The sequence below is a fragment of the Dermacentor silvarum genome, chromosome 1 (assembly GCF_013339745.2).
Source record: "Dermacentor silvarum isolate Dsil-2018 chromosome 1, BIME_Dsil_1.4, whole genome shotgun sequence".
Classification (NCBI taxonomy): domain Eukaryota; kingdom Metazoa; phylum Arthropoda; class Arachnida; order Ixodida; family Ixodidae; genus Dermacentor; species Dermacentor silvarum.
In genome coordinates, this window is record NC_051154.1 from 257,004,752 (window position 1) to 257,021,457 (window position 16,706).

The 16,706-nt window shown below is 46.6% G+C and overlaps 1 protein-coding gene across 1 annotated transcript in view; it reads left to right on the forward strand.

Moving 5' to 3' along the window:
* Positions 1-16,706, forward strand: part of LOC119437068 (SH2 domain-containing protein 4A-like) — a 79,173-nt gene that overhangs the window by 53,652 nt on the left and 8,815 nt on the right. Inside the window, exons 2-6 of the mRNA XM_037704139.2 lie at positions 4,829-5,023; positions 6,775-6,931; positions 9,210-9,606; positions 15,294-15,432; positions 16,141-16,474. Of these exons, the coding sequence (XP_037560067.1) occupies positions 4,829-5,023; positions 6,775-6,931; positions 9,210-9,606; positions 15,294-15,432; positions 16,141-16,474 (1,222 nt within the window). The remainder of the gene's footprint in view (positions 1-4,828; positions 5,024-6,774; positions 6,932-9,209; positions 9,607-15,293; positions 15,433-16,140; positions 16,475-16,706) is intronic.

Below are 16,706 nucleotides of genomic sequence, written 5' to 3' on the forward strand. Positions count from 1 at the left end.
AAACATTCCGCAGGATAGGGGAATCTCGTACACGACGTTGGCACACTTAACAGGGCGCTTTTCATGGTTCTTTTTACAGCCCTCATTTTTGTCTGCACATAAGATGCAACGGCTCAGCTGAGCAAGCTCTTGGGGGTGGAAAAAACCATGCCGAGTTAAATCGAGCAGCCACTATTTCCAGGCAATGTGCGGCCGCATTTCGATGGGGGCGAAATGCGAAAACACCAGTCAACTTAGATTTAGGTGCACGTTAAGGAACCCCAGGTGGTCCAAATTTCCGGAGTCCTCCACTACGGCGTGCCTCATAATCAGAACTGGTTTTGGCACGTAAAACCCCATAATTAATTAATGTGTGACCTTATGCATGTTCGGAACCACTTCCGGCCTCCGAGTGCCCACCAGGGTTTCAGCGGCATTCTTGCAAGAACAGCGCTTCATTTTTTTAGGAGCGTTTCTGATACTGACATGACGACCAACTCAGGGAAGCCGGCTGAAACAAGCCTTCCCAATTGTAAATCAAAACTAGTTTGCACATTGTGTACCCGCCGTGGTGGCCCAGTCAGCTAAGGCGTTGCGCTGCTGAGCACGAGAACGCGATATCGAATCCCGGCCGCGGCGGCCGCATTTTGATGGAGGCGAAATGCAAAAACGCCCGTGTGCTTGTGTTGTAGCACACATTAAAGAACCCCAGGTGGTCAAAATTATTCCGGAGCCTTCCACTACGGCGTGCCTCGTAATCGGAACTGGTTTTGGCACGTAAAACCCCTAAAAGAAGTTTGCACGACTTCCAAAGCGCGGATTTGAAACTGTTGCAATGCCTCTCTTATCTCGGAGTGAGCTGATTTGTATGGGAGGAAGCTCTCGTCGGAGGAGCTTTTGTATGGGAGAGCTGTCAACAAGAACTCCTTTCGTGAAAAAAAAAGGTCAGACAAGAATTGAGTAAAGCAGTAGAAATTTGCAAATGTTTAGATTTACAAAGGCTCGCAAGAGATACAACAAACCGTGAAAGTGCCGTGTCATTTTACTTTGATTTAGAGCCACTGAAATGAGCTAGCCACTGTTAGGTGAGAAGAAAGCAAAAGAACCATAGCTTGCTGGCATATTCATACTAGCAGTGCTTATTGGTTTTCAACAGCAAACAAACATTGGCAAACAAACAGGTTTGTTGGGCGGAAAGTGTCACTCTAAGGCAGCGTGATGCTGCTCCCATTTCCATTACTTTTCAGCAAAGTAGAAGCAATGGTGCAAGGACAGCGGCTGTTATAGTGCAAACATAATAGCACATGTGCGAAGGATACCATAAAAAACACGACGTGTTATATCGGCACATACAAGGGCACCTTTTTGTAGCAGAAGTAAAAGCACCTCAAGCACAGGATTTAATATATAGGCCAAGCGAACAAATTTCTGTGTAATATAAGAAAGTAAGCATGCTTAATCCATAAGTAAAAATGTGTTGATTGTTATGGCAGTGAGTATGTTAAGGTTTGCCAACCACAAGTTTTCCACAAATTAAGTAAGGTTCTAATATACTATGTAGCTGTGCTGATACGCCTGGTCGTGCTTAACGAGTAGAAGCGTAGCAGACAACTGAACGGGCCATAGCAAGTGCCAAAATGTTGTAATGTCCTACTCCCATGTGACCACTTTCTGCGTCATGACACATGTACTTATTGGGAAACGAAACCAGAACTGGTTTGTAGGAAAGCTGTTATAGTAATTTATTTAGGGTGCTCTGGTGCTTGCCAGTATTTTTTCTAGGTTTTCGAGATTGAGCACCTTAATTTAATGCAAAAAAGAGAGAAAAAAAATGTCGTGTCAGTGGTCCCTTAAAAAGATGGCTTACTTTTGACTCGCAACCTTTCTCGTTTTTCTGCGCGCTTCATTTATTTCGTTTTGTGTGCTCAGTGTTTTCCGGTCAGCAATGCTCCTGTGAACAGTGTTATGGAAACAAAGGCTGCCCAGCCTTGTTCAGTATGTTGTTAGAACTGTGCTTTGGTATCATTATTTTTACGTTATAAAATTAAAAGCACAGTTTGAAAGATTTACAACCTTAGCTGTACGAGTGATAGCTTGCAACCAAAACAGTTGGAAAAAAGATACAAAAGTTACTTGAATGTTTTCCCAGTTCAGTTAGGCACAAGATCTACCCTGAAATTGATCACTTGTGGCCTCGTGCTCACCTGCAAAATACAGTAGCCACTAAACCACTATTGAAAGTAATCTACAAACTCCAGGATAATTAATGCCGAAGGAAGGGTCGGCTAATCACACTTTTTCTTGTCCAATCACACATTTTTCTTGTATTCTTGCTTTTTGTGTCTTTTCTTTTGTATATTTCTTTTCCCTCCTTAGAGGATTTTTTTCTTGCATGTCCTCCTTCTGCCAGATTCCTGATCATTCTCCCTTTGTGGGTATGTTCTAGCCGAGCAGCATCATGATCATCTTCTTAATTTGTTGCTGCTTGTGGAGGCTCCGAGCTCACGCACAGGAAGTTTAAAGGCAGATAATGTTGATGGAATTATCTGTTTACGTCTTTCTTTAAATTAGCATGCTGGAGAGGGAAGAGTAAATATGGGGGGCGCGAAGTCGCCTCATTTAGGGAGGCATGTCTAGATGGGAAGGACATGGTGCCGAGTTTCTGGGAAAGCTCTCTGTGTGTATTAATCTTTCATGTAAAATCTCCAAAGCCTTAAGAAAGCCAAAGAGCAAAGCCTTAAGATGAGAGTGGGGAGGGTTCTCTAGTCAGCACCTGATGTTGTTGTCATGCATTGAATGGTATTCTTTTCAAACTCTTATAATGTCGATTTCAGCTGAGTACAGTCCAGTAAATCCTTGAAACATTCTTTGACACTTTATTTTGAAAATCCAGGAATAAAAGTTAAGTGCGTGTAGGCCACCTTTTGTTAAAAATAGCCTGGCACTTAATGCAATCTTTTTGTCCCCTTTCCTGATAGGCAACTTTCTACTTTTCTTGTGGAGAACTAAGGTAGCTGTGGAATCTTTGTAGATATTTGCTAAGATATTCACGTATGCCTCCTGTACTCCTTGATTACACAATGCCTCTATGACCGCTGGTATCTCTACTGAATCAAATGCCTTTTCATAATCTATGAAAGCCATATGGAGAGGTTGATCATACTCCGCAGATTTCTCGATTACCTGATTGAGGATGTATCCTAGCCTTGCAACTTCATTTACAAGGTATTTGTTGCTAGACATTCGTGGATGCATCAGGGGTTTCCCCAGGAATTGAAATTAAGGGGGGGGGGGGGTGACAGTGACAAGAACTTTATTTGGTCCTGAGAAACTGGTGCGGGGGAGGTGAAGTTCTGTTGCAATCTACGTCGTGGGCGCTCTAGACTGCCTGGAGCTGTATGTGACTCTTGTCGCTTCTGAGGAGTTCCTCCCACCGTTCCTTGGTGGCAAGTGTAGAGTTTTCTAGGGCTGGGCACAGCCAGAGCATGTGGTCGAAAGAGCATGAATCGACTCTGCATTTGGGGCACGATTGCGGGAAGTCAGGGTCTATCCTGCCAGGGGACTGCGGAGTGGGGTACGTGCGGGTTGGTAGCATTGTGAGCGTGCTAGCTTGTGGTTTGTTTTGTTTTGGGTGGGGAGGAGGGAACCACCTCCTTTCCAAGCGGTAGTGTGAGACGACTTCGTGAAAGGTGCACAAGGAGTCTTTCTGGATGCAAGCCTCGTTACGAGGATGGCTGCTGTCGGCTGCGTGGGTCGTGAAATCGCGCGCCAGCCGGTGAGCCCGTTCGTTGGGGTTGCAGCCGTGCTGTTGGACCGAGTCCCCCAGGTGGGCCGGGAACCATGAAATGTGGAAATATGCTCCCGTACCGATTTGCCAGAAATTAGTGAGCATGTTGATCGCAATCCTATTTGATCGTTTCGATACGCACGCTGCCGAAAAGGACCTAATGGCCGTACGCGAGTCCGAGAAGACGAAGAGGGGGGAGAATTTGCGCTGTGTACGGCCAGGGCGATAGCCGCCTCCTCTGCCTCGTGAGCAGAATTGGTGCGCACAGAGGCCGCATTAACCAGATTACCGATAGGGTGAATGTGACTCCGTGCTCGTATCTAGCTGCGTCTACGAATAGAGCGTGTAGTCCCTGTCGAGTAATCTGTTTGAGGCAGAATTGGTGCGCACAGAGGCCGCATTAACCAGATTGCCTTTCGCGTCCACTACCGATAGGGTGAATGTGACTCCCTGCTCGTATCTAGCTGCGTCTACGAATAGAGCGTGTAGTCCCTGTCGAGTAATCTGTTTGAGGCACGTTGTGGTTTGAGGATTGCCTGAGCTTTCGCGTGTCTCCTACCCTCATTGTGTACTGGATGAATGTTGTGTGGGATTGGTTTTACCTTGATTAGGCAACTAGCACTCACCAGGGGGGTGTCTAAATTATTAAGGGGGGGGGGGCATTGAGAATAGAAGAGCTAGGAGCGGTAGTCATTTTTATTTTTGTCCTTGATTCCAACACTCATGACAAAGATTGCGAGCAGTTACTTCACTTTACACAAGGACGAAAGTCTGATTTCTGAACAGACAAACTTAAAAAGAACGACTACATAAAACGTGTCGAGAAACGACGCAGCAGTTCAGACTACTTGCAATAAAACCTACAAAATCTAGCTGCTCAACCCCACTTGCAGAACACATACGTGGAAAATGCTGCTAAACACGTGCGCTTGTGTACTAGGCATAACTTATCAACTCTTAATTAAGCACACACACCAGGAAGTCGAATCTATGAAGTGCGTTTAGGCCACCTTTTGTTAAAATAGCCTGGCACTTAATGCTATCTTTTTGTGACTTGTGCAGGTGTCAAAATGCTGCAGCAAATCCTACGGGACATGTACATTGACCCCCAGCTGCTGGCAGAGCTGGACGATGAGCAGAAGCACATCCTCTTCTGCAAGATGCGGGAGGAGCAAGTACGGCGCTGGGAGCAGCGTGAAAAGGAGCTTGCCCTCAATAATAAGAAGAATGGCACTGCTAGCAATAGCAGCAAACCTGGTGGGTGACACTCCTTCACTTGTCAGGTTTTTTTGCTGCCTAGGTTTAGGTCTGCTGCTTGCCACATGTAGATGGCGTTTGTGTAGTGGTGCAGTGATATATGTATTGGGACAGAGTGAAATTCATGTTAGTTCTTTGAGTGACACCTCTACAATACTGTAGAGCTCATAAAAGTGTCCAGGCACATGAATACCTTAACACTAAGAGTTTTGATGAAAGGGAAAAATTGTCATCCACCCGAATGCAGCACGAAGCTACAAAGGAAACTTCGGATGGTAGAGCGACCGCCCCGGAAAGGCGTTTTACCCGGGTTTGAATCTCGGACCAGGACAAATTTTTCCTAAACTGCGAAGCTTTCTTTCTGAGAAACGCGTTGGGTTTCCTTTATAGCTTCATGCTGTATTCGGGTGGATGACAATTTTTCCCTTTGATGATACTTCCTCCACCTTGTGGGATCCCGCAGAACTGATTTGCTATATTAAGAGTTTTGCTTCTACATTTAGTTTGTCTTGGAGGTGTCTAACATTTAAGTGGTTAGAACATTGTAACCCTTTAACCCTGAGGCTCGAGCAGTACTCAATGGTCGTAATAATTTGGGCCCACATTGGCAAAGAGGAATCCCACTTGTCCACGGTGCAGTTTGTTTTGCTCACCATAAACAAAATGCATGCATCTACTAATCCCACTGCCAAGTTTGGCAACTCTTCGTGCATGTTATTTTGGAATTTACATTTGTTTTGTTGTCATGCGTTGAGATAATATTATTGAAGACCTTTATGTATTGTGAGAAAACTGTCTTCCTCAAAATGCATTTTGTTATTTAATGTGTGCATTAAGTACAAGGAATAAACCACAAATTTAATATTCTTCAAATTGGGATACTATAGGAAAATATTCGCAAAGTGAGACAAAATTTGGGAGCTTTTATGCACTTCTCCAGGAAATAACTTTCGAGTTGAAGCAGCACAGAAATATTTTGTCACACAGATTATGGTGCCTTCATTGTCTTTTCCAAGTGCCAATTCTGGAGCTAATAGAGGAAGTATAGTTCAGTTAATGACCTCGGTACACTATTGAAATTTAAGAATTGAAGCCAACAGTGTTGAAAGCACATTTACTGAGCAGCAAATGTGTGGCAAAATACTTTGGTATTCAAGTTAATCTACCTGAACTGCAGAAGAATGTAGCGTGGAAAAAATTGACTGGAAGAGCAATGCACTTTAGCAGATTTGGATTGCGCATTTCTCAGAATTGGTGCTATGTACAGGATTTCTGGCAAGTGATTGTGATTTGCATACCGACTGACTTCAGTTATAGCAGTTACAACATGCCACCCTATGTTGTTAATTAAAAAAATAAATTGTGGGGTTTTATATGCTAAAACAGCAAACTGATTCTTAGACACACTGTAGTGGGAGACTCCGGATTAATTTTGACCATCTGGGATTCTTTAACATGCACCAAAATCTAAGTACAAAAGCATATTTGCATTTCACCTTCGTTGAAGTGTGACTGCTGTGGCCTGGATCAAACCCACGACCTGAAGCTCAGTAGCAAAATGCCATAGCCAGTAGGCTACCACAGCAGGTAATGTTGTTAATTAAACATTAGCAAAGTTTCGATAATCATTCATAAGTGATTTTCACATAGATCCAGACATTGCAGTGTAGGCAGCTTCACGTTGGAGGTATAAATGAAGCTTCATGCCACTGTAGTGACTACTTGCATGCATGTATATGTGTTGTGTACAGGAAGCAAACGTGTGGACTTCCTTTTGGGTTCTGATGGCAAGCCATGGACTTGGGTGATGGGTGAGCATCCTGAGGACTCCAGCATTGAGGAGATCCTAGAGAAGGAGACCAAGGAGAAGGCTCGCATTCAGGCAGCCCAGGAAACACTTCAGCTGAGGTGTGTGCCTTTGTTTATTTGTCTTACACACTTGCAGACGGACATTCACTAAACACAAAGGCCATGAAAAACAATTGAACCTTCTTAAAGCCTAGGCATCCAGCACACACTTGAGATGTTCACTACACAGGTCACAAAAACCACCACAGATAGATAGTACTAGAAAATTAGGCTTTTCTCTGACCTCTGTGTTACAATGACTGTACCAGTCTACTATAACAGAAACAGGCTGTAATATTGGCACAATGTTTGTAGTGCTGAGGGCACATGCCAGGTTCATTGGCAAGGTGTTGCAGTCGCATTATTAAGGTAACGTCATGCAGAATAGTGCCATTGACTCACCTAACAGTGCGCGCGAGCTGCCATGTGCCAGTATTTGTTTTTCTTTCTATCATGTCAGCGCAGTTCTGCATGTAAAAAAAAAGTGATTTAGGCAGATACTTGTAGCTAATCATTATTGCTTTAAAAGTATGGGAATTTTCTGCAATGAAGTTGAAAATAGCCTAATACTTACTCATCACAAATGGGAGTGAGCGATCAGCCAAGTTAGATTAATGGTTCTCTGTTCCCATTATTTAGATTATGCAGCAGCAAATTATCAACACCTATAATCATTCAGCCCTGCACATAGTATTCTCAATAGTACTCAGCCTTGAAATTTCATAGTGCCTCGGTGGTTATCACATTCTGCTACAACTCTGCATCAAACATCCACTTGAGCATCAGTGTTGTGTGTTCTTATCGTGTTTATGTAAATGTGTCGGGAGCCTATACCTTCTGTATCAAAAATGTCTGACAACTCTCCAACTTTGCATTGGGAAGCTCGTGTGTATCTTGGCTCTGTTGCTTGCTATCGTGTGGTGCCATGGCCTGAACCTCTTGTGCTGCTGTCAAAATGGCTGATGTGCAGCTGCACTTGCTTTTAACTTATGCTGTTACTGCAGTTTCGTGGCTCTTCAGAGGTGCTGATCACTGCAGTACAATTACAGGAAAATTAAATCCAACTCGACTTGCACTTCTGTCAGTGAAATTTATGTCAGTATAGCTAGTTTTATGTTTTGGCACAAGGTTATTGTAAGATTTATTGCTTCAAATGTCTTCTCCTGACTTGCTAAATTTTTTGGCTTTGCTGAAAGTCAAGCAAACGGCACAAAGAAGGACGCATGACGATGGGACTACTGCTAAACTTCCATCTCTTTTGATTGGAGTCTATGAGGCATACACATACATGCTTTGATCAGATGCAAAAGGAGCATGGTTACCCATTTCTTTGTTTTCTGTTGCGTGGTTTTTCCCTTCTGTTGCCACCTCACTTCTATGGCTTACCCTTTTTTCGTACTGTTTTTGTTTTCACCTTGTTTATTTTCCATATGTCAGCAAGGGTGATGCTTGCGCGATTAAAAAGAGGGCCAATTTTAGGCAATTTTCCCTATTAATTTTTCCAATCAGTGTAGGACGAGGTTTTGCCTGAGCATCAGTGACAAGGTGCTATGTTGGCTTTTGGTTATAAAGGCATTTGTTGTGTCCTTCATGGAGCCTGCTGCATGGCATTCTTGAAAGACTGTGCACAGCTGCGCAGCCTTTCAGCCAGGGGAAATTTGAATGTTCAGGGTCAATCCTGTCTTTGTGTCCTTTTGCTGTGCCTGTTTGCATTCCTACTCGTGATTCACATACCTCATGGTCGCAGTTGCCCACAAGCTCTTTCCATTCTTCTCTCTGTGAAAGTTTTATGTACACAAACCTAAACAATACTCAAACTGGCTCTGTCAACAAAAATAATTATTGCTAGTAGAGTAATTCTAAACAGAATCCTAATGCCTATTTTTTAACAGGGTGGCAAACTTGTATGAAATTGCCATTTTTTATTGCATTCACTCTTTGATATTTTAAGTTATGTAGTAGTTTTTTACTTTACTTGCATTTCCATTTCTCACCTTGTGCCTTCTTGTCTTTTCCTTCTGCAAAAACTAGCATCACATTCATTTTTTTCTTTAGGTGAGCTAGTGAATTGCTGCACACACTTTTCGCTTGTGCGATAGTGTCTTTAACATCAGAGGTGTCGCAAGTATGCATCACTTTGCATTTCATATTTCTTGCAGTATTACTACATGAATTGTTTTCTAAGTGATATGTTTTTGCAAATTTAATGATTCTTCTGGCTGTACAGATGAGCATATTCTTTTGTTGGTGACAGAGTTGATCAAGAAAGGAAGTACTTTCTGACACGTGCTTTCTCTTGACTTGCTTTTAATGTTGACTCTTAACTTGCTGTTAATAGAAATCAAGAGGAGCAGACACAGAAGCAACAGTGGCACCAGCAGGAGCAACAGCAGCAGAGGCTGGACCAGCAGCAGCAGGAGCAGCAGTGGCAACAACAGCAGCAACAGCAGCAGCAACAACAGCAGCAGCAACAACAGCAGCAGCAACAACAACAAATACAGCAACAGCAAAAAGAAATAGTGGTGGTGCCAGCAACACCTTCGCCTCCACCAGAGATTCCGAAAGACTGCATAGAAGAGGTGGTGCGGCTGCGGCGCAAGAAGAAGCCCTTGGAAGGTTGCTTCTCCCTGGAGAAGGAAGTGGCTGCCCTACTACAGGACTCAGTGGTTGCCACATCGCGGGTCACCACAGTTGATCGCAACACATGGCTCTCCCAGAAGCAGCAAGAAATCAGAGTGAGTCCTCCATGCTGCTGATGCAAAGTGCTGCATGAAGTGTCCTTGAAAGGAACCTGGCTATGTTTTTGGTGCAATCTTTCAGCTCATTTTGCCTGATTATTTCCACAAAAGTGAAAAGTTGTGCATAATGCTAGTGCATACTTTTTTTTTTTGAGCACTGTGCCTCTTCATGTGGTAGTGTAATTGGCAGTCTGCTCATACACATATTGCGGGGAGTTGCTACCATGGTTGGGTTAAGGTGTTGCATAGGATACATTGAGCTGTGTGCCAGTGTTGTATAGCTTCATTTTCATGTGGTACTATTAATATTGTTACGCGAACGAAGGATTAAGTACTGGAGACTATTTACAAAGTATATTTACAAAGGATAGCTGCAGCGCTGGCCAGTTCAGCCGACAGCTCGAGAGCAAGGAGCAGTTCGTCTTCTTTGTCGGGGCGCCCGCGCGCATCGTCCAGAAGAAACACGCAATATGCATGTATCGTTATCCCCGGCGGCGGAAGCACCATCCCGGTGCGCCTAAATATCGGTTGGAACAGGAGGGTAATACGGTTTTAGGCGTGCAACATGCACAATGTCAGTGGAAGTCGGGGCACATGAGGCACTGGTACTGACTGGGGCGATTTCATACGTAACAGGAGTCGCGGCATGCAGCACTCAATATGGGCCTGTGTACCGAGACAGTTTTTCTGACAGGCCAACGTGACGAGTCGGGGACCACAGGAGTACCAGAGATCCAGGCGAAAAGTGAACGTCTCTGTGATGTCGATCGTACAAACGCCGTTGGTTCTCTTGGGAGGTCAAGAGGCGAGCGCGGGCAATTTGGCGAGCTTGGGCTGCCCTGGTGATGGCGTCAAGTGCATATTCGCTGGTCTCTGCTGCAGCGGATGGAAGGGATGTGTCCAGTGGCAATGTGGGTTCTCGGCCGAACAACAGAAAGAACGGGGAATAGCCGGCAGTGTCGTGACACGAAGAGTTATATGCAAATGTGACATACGGTAGGACAAGGTCCCAATCAGTATGGTCACACGAGATATACTTTGCAAGCATGTCTGTCGGGGTTCGATTCAGACGCTCCGTCAGACCATTAGTCTGTGGATGGTAAGACGTATTCAGCTTGTGCCTGGTTGAGCAGGACTGCAGGATGTCGGCGATGACTTTAGAAAGGAATGTCCGACCATGGTCAGTGAGCAGTTAGTGTGGAGCTCCATGCTGCAGAATCACGTTGCGTAAAAGAAAATCGGTGACGTCTGTGGCGGATTTTGTTGGAAGCGCTCTGGTGATGGCATAGTGTGTGGCGTAATCTGTTGCTACAGCGACCCACTTGTTGCCAGACGTTGATAGAGGGAAAGGGCCAAGCAAGTCCAAGCCAACGCGAAAGAACGGCTTTGAAGGAATGTCGAGCGGTTGAAGGCACCCGGCAGGGAGCGTCGATGGTGGTTTTCGGCGCTGGCATTTCACACGCCACGACGTATTTCTGGACGGAGCGGGCAAGGCCTGGCCAAAAGAAGCGTCGGCGAATCCGGTCGTAAGTGCGGGAGACGCCGAGGTGACCTGCCGTTGGTTAGTCGTGAAGTTCTTAGAGAACAGCTGACCGGAGGTGCTTAAGAATGACGAGGAGTAGGGCAGGATCGTCGGGGCGGACGTTGTGGCGGTATAATACACCATCCCGGAGAACAAACAAATGACGAGACGAATCAGGAGGCGAAGATTTCAAACGATCAAAGATGGCGCGCAAGGTGGCGTCACGGCGTTGCTTGTCGGCGATGTGTGTAGCAGCTGAGAAACCGAGAAAACGCAAGCATCGGCATCGGTGTCAGGGTCGGCGGGTGGTTCGTCCACTGGATAGCGTGATAAACAGTCTGCGTCTTGATATAGGCGGCCCGACATAGGAGTATTCTTGTAGTCGCAAGAATATTCTTGTAGCCGCTTGTAGGCGGCCTGTATAGCATAAGAATATTCTTGTAGCCGCAGAGCCCAGCGACCAAGCTGGCCGGTAGGATCCTTGAGTGAAGAAAGCCAGCAGAGTGCGTGGTGGTCCGTGATTACAGAGAAATGCGGGCCATACAAGTACGGGCGGAATTTAGAAACCGGTCAGACGAGAGCCATGCATTCACGGTCTGTAATCGAATAGTTGCGCTCCACTGCTGTGAGGAGGCGGCTAGCGTAGGCGATAACACAATAACGTCCCTGTTGGCGTTGGGCTAAGATGCCTCCGATACCGTGTCACCACTGTCATCGGTACGGACCTCTGTAGGAGAGGACGGGTCAAAGTGGGCCAGTATAGGTGGCGTGGTGAGAATGTTGGTCAAGTGGGCAAACACGGCAGTTTCAGCGGGACCCCACGTAAACGGCACGTCCTTTTTCAGATGATCAGTAAGTGGTCAGGCAATCGCTGCGAAGTCTTTAACGAACCGTCGGAAGTAGGAGCAGAGTCCTACAAAACTTCGGCCGTCTGACAGACTGAGGTACAGGAAAAGACGTGACAGCACGAATTTTCTCCAGGGCCTGGTTGAATACCGGAAGCATCGACGAGGTGGCTGGCCCAGGACTGTAATCTGCCGATGACCGAAGTGACATTTCGAAAATTTAGTTGGAGCCCAGCCTCGCGGAAGACTTGAACAGCTGATAAGCACCCAAGGTGTGTCTGAAATGTAGGCAAAAATACGAGAACGTCGTCTAGGTAGCAAAGGCATGTTGACCATTTGAACCCTTGAAGCAAAGAGTCCATCATACGCTCGAATGTGACTGGGGCGTTGCACAGACCGAATGGCATAACTTTGAATTGATATAGACCATCAGGGGTGACAAACACGGTCTTCTCTCGGTCCTTTTCATCCACAGAAATTTGCCAATAACCAGATCGAAGGTCTATTGATGAAAAGTAGTTGGCACCGTGGAGACAATCGAGGGCGTCGTCAATGCGAGGCAAAGGGTAGACGTCTTTTTTGATAATTCGGTTTAGGTGACGATAATCTACGCAGAAGCGCCACGTGTGATCTTTCTTTTTAACAAGCACAACGGGCGACGCCCTAGGGCTCGACGAGGGTTCAGGAATGCCTTTGGCAAGCATCTTGTGCACTTCATTTTGAATAACCTTACGCTCTGAAACAGAAACTTGATATGGCTGGCGATGAATAGGACTGGCATCACCAGTATTTATGTGATGCTTAACAATTGAAGTCAGGCCCAATTGTTGATTGTTGAGTTCGAAGATGTCTTGGTAGGAAACCAAAAGGCGACACAGAGCTGCTGCTTGTTCAGGCAATAGGTCCGCAATAATCATGGGACTAAAGGTTGCGTCAAGGCAAAAAGCATCCGGTGGACATGGTGAAGAATCGGAGCAGCCATCTACTGAAAACGCCGTGACGTGGTCATCTCCTACAGCATGCAGCGTTGCAACCGATATGCCTTGGGGTAGAACTTGCTTTGTCAGGCCAAAATTGACAATGGGGAGATATGTCTGGTTATCGGCGATGGTTACGACAGAGTGGGGCTCAGTGATATCGCGCATCAAAAGGACATCAGGAACAGGTGTGGCGACGTAATCACCATCGGGCACAGGGAAAGATGATAGCAAATCGACGAAAGTCAAATGTTTTAGGCGGCAGGCAGATGAAGGCAGTCCTACATAAGTTGTTCGGCAGTTCAGCACAAATATGCGCGAGTAGAGAAAGTTCGAGGCAAAGGGTACCGGTAGAACAGTCGATCAAAGCTGAATGCACCGTAAGAAAGTCTAGTCCGAGGATTAGGTCATGGGGACAATTGGTCCGCACTGCAAAAAGAACTGGAATGTGGCGGTTGGTGATACTAATCCAGGAAGTACACATTCCAGTGACGGCAACAGTGCTGCCTTCGGCGACACGTACTGCTCGTGTAGTAGCATGCGTGAGAACCTTCTTTAGTCGACGACGGAGGTTATTACTCATTATGGACACCTGGGCTTCAGTATCTATTAACGCTGTCAGAGGGACACCGTCGACATGGACATCAAGTAAGTTCTGGTTCGTTGGGAGCATCAGATATTGCAGTGCTACCCCCAGGAGCTGCATGGTCTAGTTTTCTGCCTGGGAGGGTCCATAATTGGTTGGCGACGAGTAGCGGCGTGGCTGGGGCGACGGGGACCGACGGGCGCTGAGGTGACGGTGAGCGAGCGGGACGACTGTCATCGACGGATACGTCAGAGGTAGAAGGCATACGGCGAGGCGAGTAGCGGCGAGGGTCGGCATAAGGGCGAAGAGACGGGGAAAAGTAGCTCGAATACGGCGATGTCCAGGAGGTGCGGCAGTGGCGAGCGTCGTGGCCAATGCAGTGGCAATGGAAGCAAATGGGCTCTTCGTCCGGAGTTCTCCACTCTGTAGGGTTGCGGTATCTGGGAGGGGAATACAGATCGCTGCGAGGCGCAGCTGTCGGTACCAGTCCGGCGTCAGGTCGGGATACGGAGCAGGCAGCAGGAAAACCGAGGTTGGCAAATTCTTGCTGCACAACTGCCTGAATGAGGGGGATCGTTGGGGCTAGTTGGTCAATGGTTTGGGTCAAGTGGGCGTGAATGGAACGGGGCAGGACTTGCAGCCTCGAGCTCACGGCAAACAATACGTGTGACGGTCTCATTGGAGGGGGGTGAAGCGGTAAGGGCGACACAGGACGACATTGCAGCCATGTTAGGGAGCTGGGAGAACTGTGGAATGACGCAGCGGCTTTTGGCGAGCTCAAAGCGGCGGAATTCCTTGACAATCACGTAGATAGTGGACACATTGTTGAAGATCAAGACGTTGAACGCGTCGTCCGCGATCCGTTTGAGAATGTGGCCTACCTTGTCAACTTCAACCTTGTTCTCGTCGACTTTCCGGCAAAGAGCGAGCACGTCTTGTATGTACGAGACATACGATTCAGTGGAAGACTACTCGGGTAGCAAGCTCTTTTTTTGCAGCCAGCTGCCTACCGGTCGGATTTTCAAAGAGGTCGCGGAGCTTCTCCTTGAAAGCATCCCAGCTAAAGATCTCTTCCTCGTGTGTCCGGAACCAGGCACGAGGTGTTCCGCCCAAGTAGAAGAGGACATTTGCTAGCATTATGGTAGGGTCCCAGTGGTTGTCAGCACTATGATAGGGTCCGTGCTCACGTTGGTTTCGACGGGAATTCAGGGCGCAGGCTCCTTTCCCAAGCGCATCACCCCTGAAGAAAGCCGAACGCCAGGCCGGGGCACGCTTGTACCCATTTGAACCAGTGGGTGCCCGGCGGCGGTGGGAATCGAACCCATAGCCTTCGTGACGTACATTGTGGTTGGAGTCGCAGGAGTAGAAGCAGACGAGGTATTATCATCGGGAACCATGGTGGAAAGCTGGACGGTGCGGCTGCTGTGGAGCTCCGTGGCGAGGACGGGGAACGGCACTCTCCACCAAAATGTTACGTGAACGAAGGATTAAGTACTGGAGACTATTTACAAAGTATATTTAAAAAAGATAGCTGCAGCGCTCGCGAGGTCAGCCGACAGCTCAAGAGCAAGGAGCAGTTCATCTTCTTCGTCGAGGCGCATTGTCCAGAAGAAACACGCGATATGCAATATGACATGTTGTGAAATTCTACCTGCTGGATTTATTGTTCATTGAGAGTACTAGTTCCTGATTGGATTCATTGTTGAATGAGAGTGGCTACTTACAAGAACTTGTATATTTTTTCCTGCGGTCAGAATCGAGAGGAGAGCCTGAAACAGCTGATGGAGCAGCGGTCACAGGAGATATATCAAGAGATCAAGGCACAGCAGCGCAAAAGCTTTGAGGCTGCTGAGCGCGAGAGCATGGTCCAAGAGGAGCTTTGGATTGAGCAAGGTAACACATCCCAAAGGAACTGATGCAATATTCTTCTTACATTGTTTCATAGATCAAGTAGTGGCAATTTCCCTATAGGTGGTTAAGATCTTGTTTCGTAGGCATTTTTTTCTCACTTCTGAACATCTGTAGGTCATGAAGGCTCTGGATAGAGCCCATGGGGCACCGTGTGTACAGTCGGCGTCACCCTTGTCTAGAGTGTGGGAACGGTGGCTGCCGGGGCGCTTCGGAGCCTCCGTTGGAACGCTATGGAAAGCTATGCTTAAGGGACTTTGGATCTTGTCCCTCTAGCGTCCCTTGCCAAGCGAAATACCAGTGTATTCAATAGTGCTCAGTAGTGCTCAATAGTGCATTTTGGAACAGATATCTTGAGAGTGGGGCTATTCTTCAAATTTCTGTTATGGACATGATTTCATAATTGCTGGGCTTCAATACTGCTATTGCACTGCGTACACCTTGAAGTAGTTAATTGGAACGCTAATAAGGGAAGCATTGCAATTTGTCATGCAAGGAATGCCTGCCACATGCCATGGGCAATTTATAAAAATACGGTAGGAAAAAAGATCGTAGCTTGTAGCGTGGGTGTCATACAATACATAATATAGCACAAATGCAAAATGTGGCTACAGAATGATACTTTACCATGGCTGAGTTGTTCTAAGATGTCTAATCAACAAGCTCCAATTCATCTTCTCTTTGCCCGTGCAGAGAAGAAAGCGAAAGAAGTGGAGAAGCAGATTCGCGAGATAGCACGCATTGCCCGTGAAGAGCACAAGAGGGCGTTGCACCTCGGCAATGGCAAGACAATGTCTTCAGTGGACTCGCGAGACCCCATGGTCATGACAAGCCCGAACGGAAAGCCTCCTGTTCCCCCCAAAGTAGTGCCCCCACCTCTCCCTACCACACCTCCACCAAATCTTGTGATAAACGGCACTAGCAATGGCTCCATCAAGAATGGCATTACCACCAGCACCATCACCACTACTACCACTACCACTATTGGGAGCCCCACCACAGTCATGCCTTCTCATGCCACATCGAGGTGAGTGGAAAGAAAATGAGAATCCATAAATAATCTTCATAAATGTTCTGCATTCCGTAGGGGTTATCACAGGAATTGCCCTACAGTAATGGATGAAAGCATGCAATATACTACATTGTATAACAGATTAAAAGGTCAAAAATATGTCGGAGAAGCACAAAAATGGAAAGCATAACATCTCTGAAGTGCAGTCTAGGCAAACATTCAATGGTCTAGGCTGACCTTTTATAAA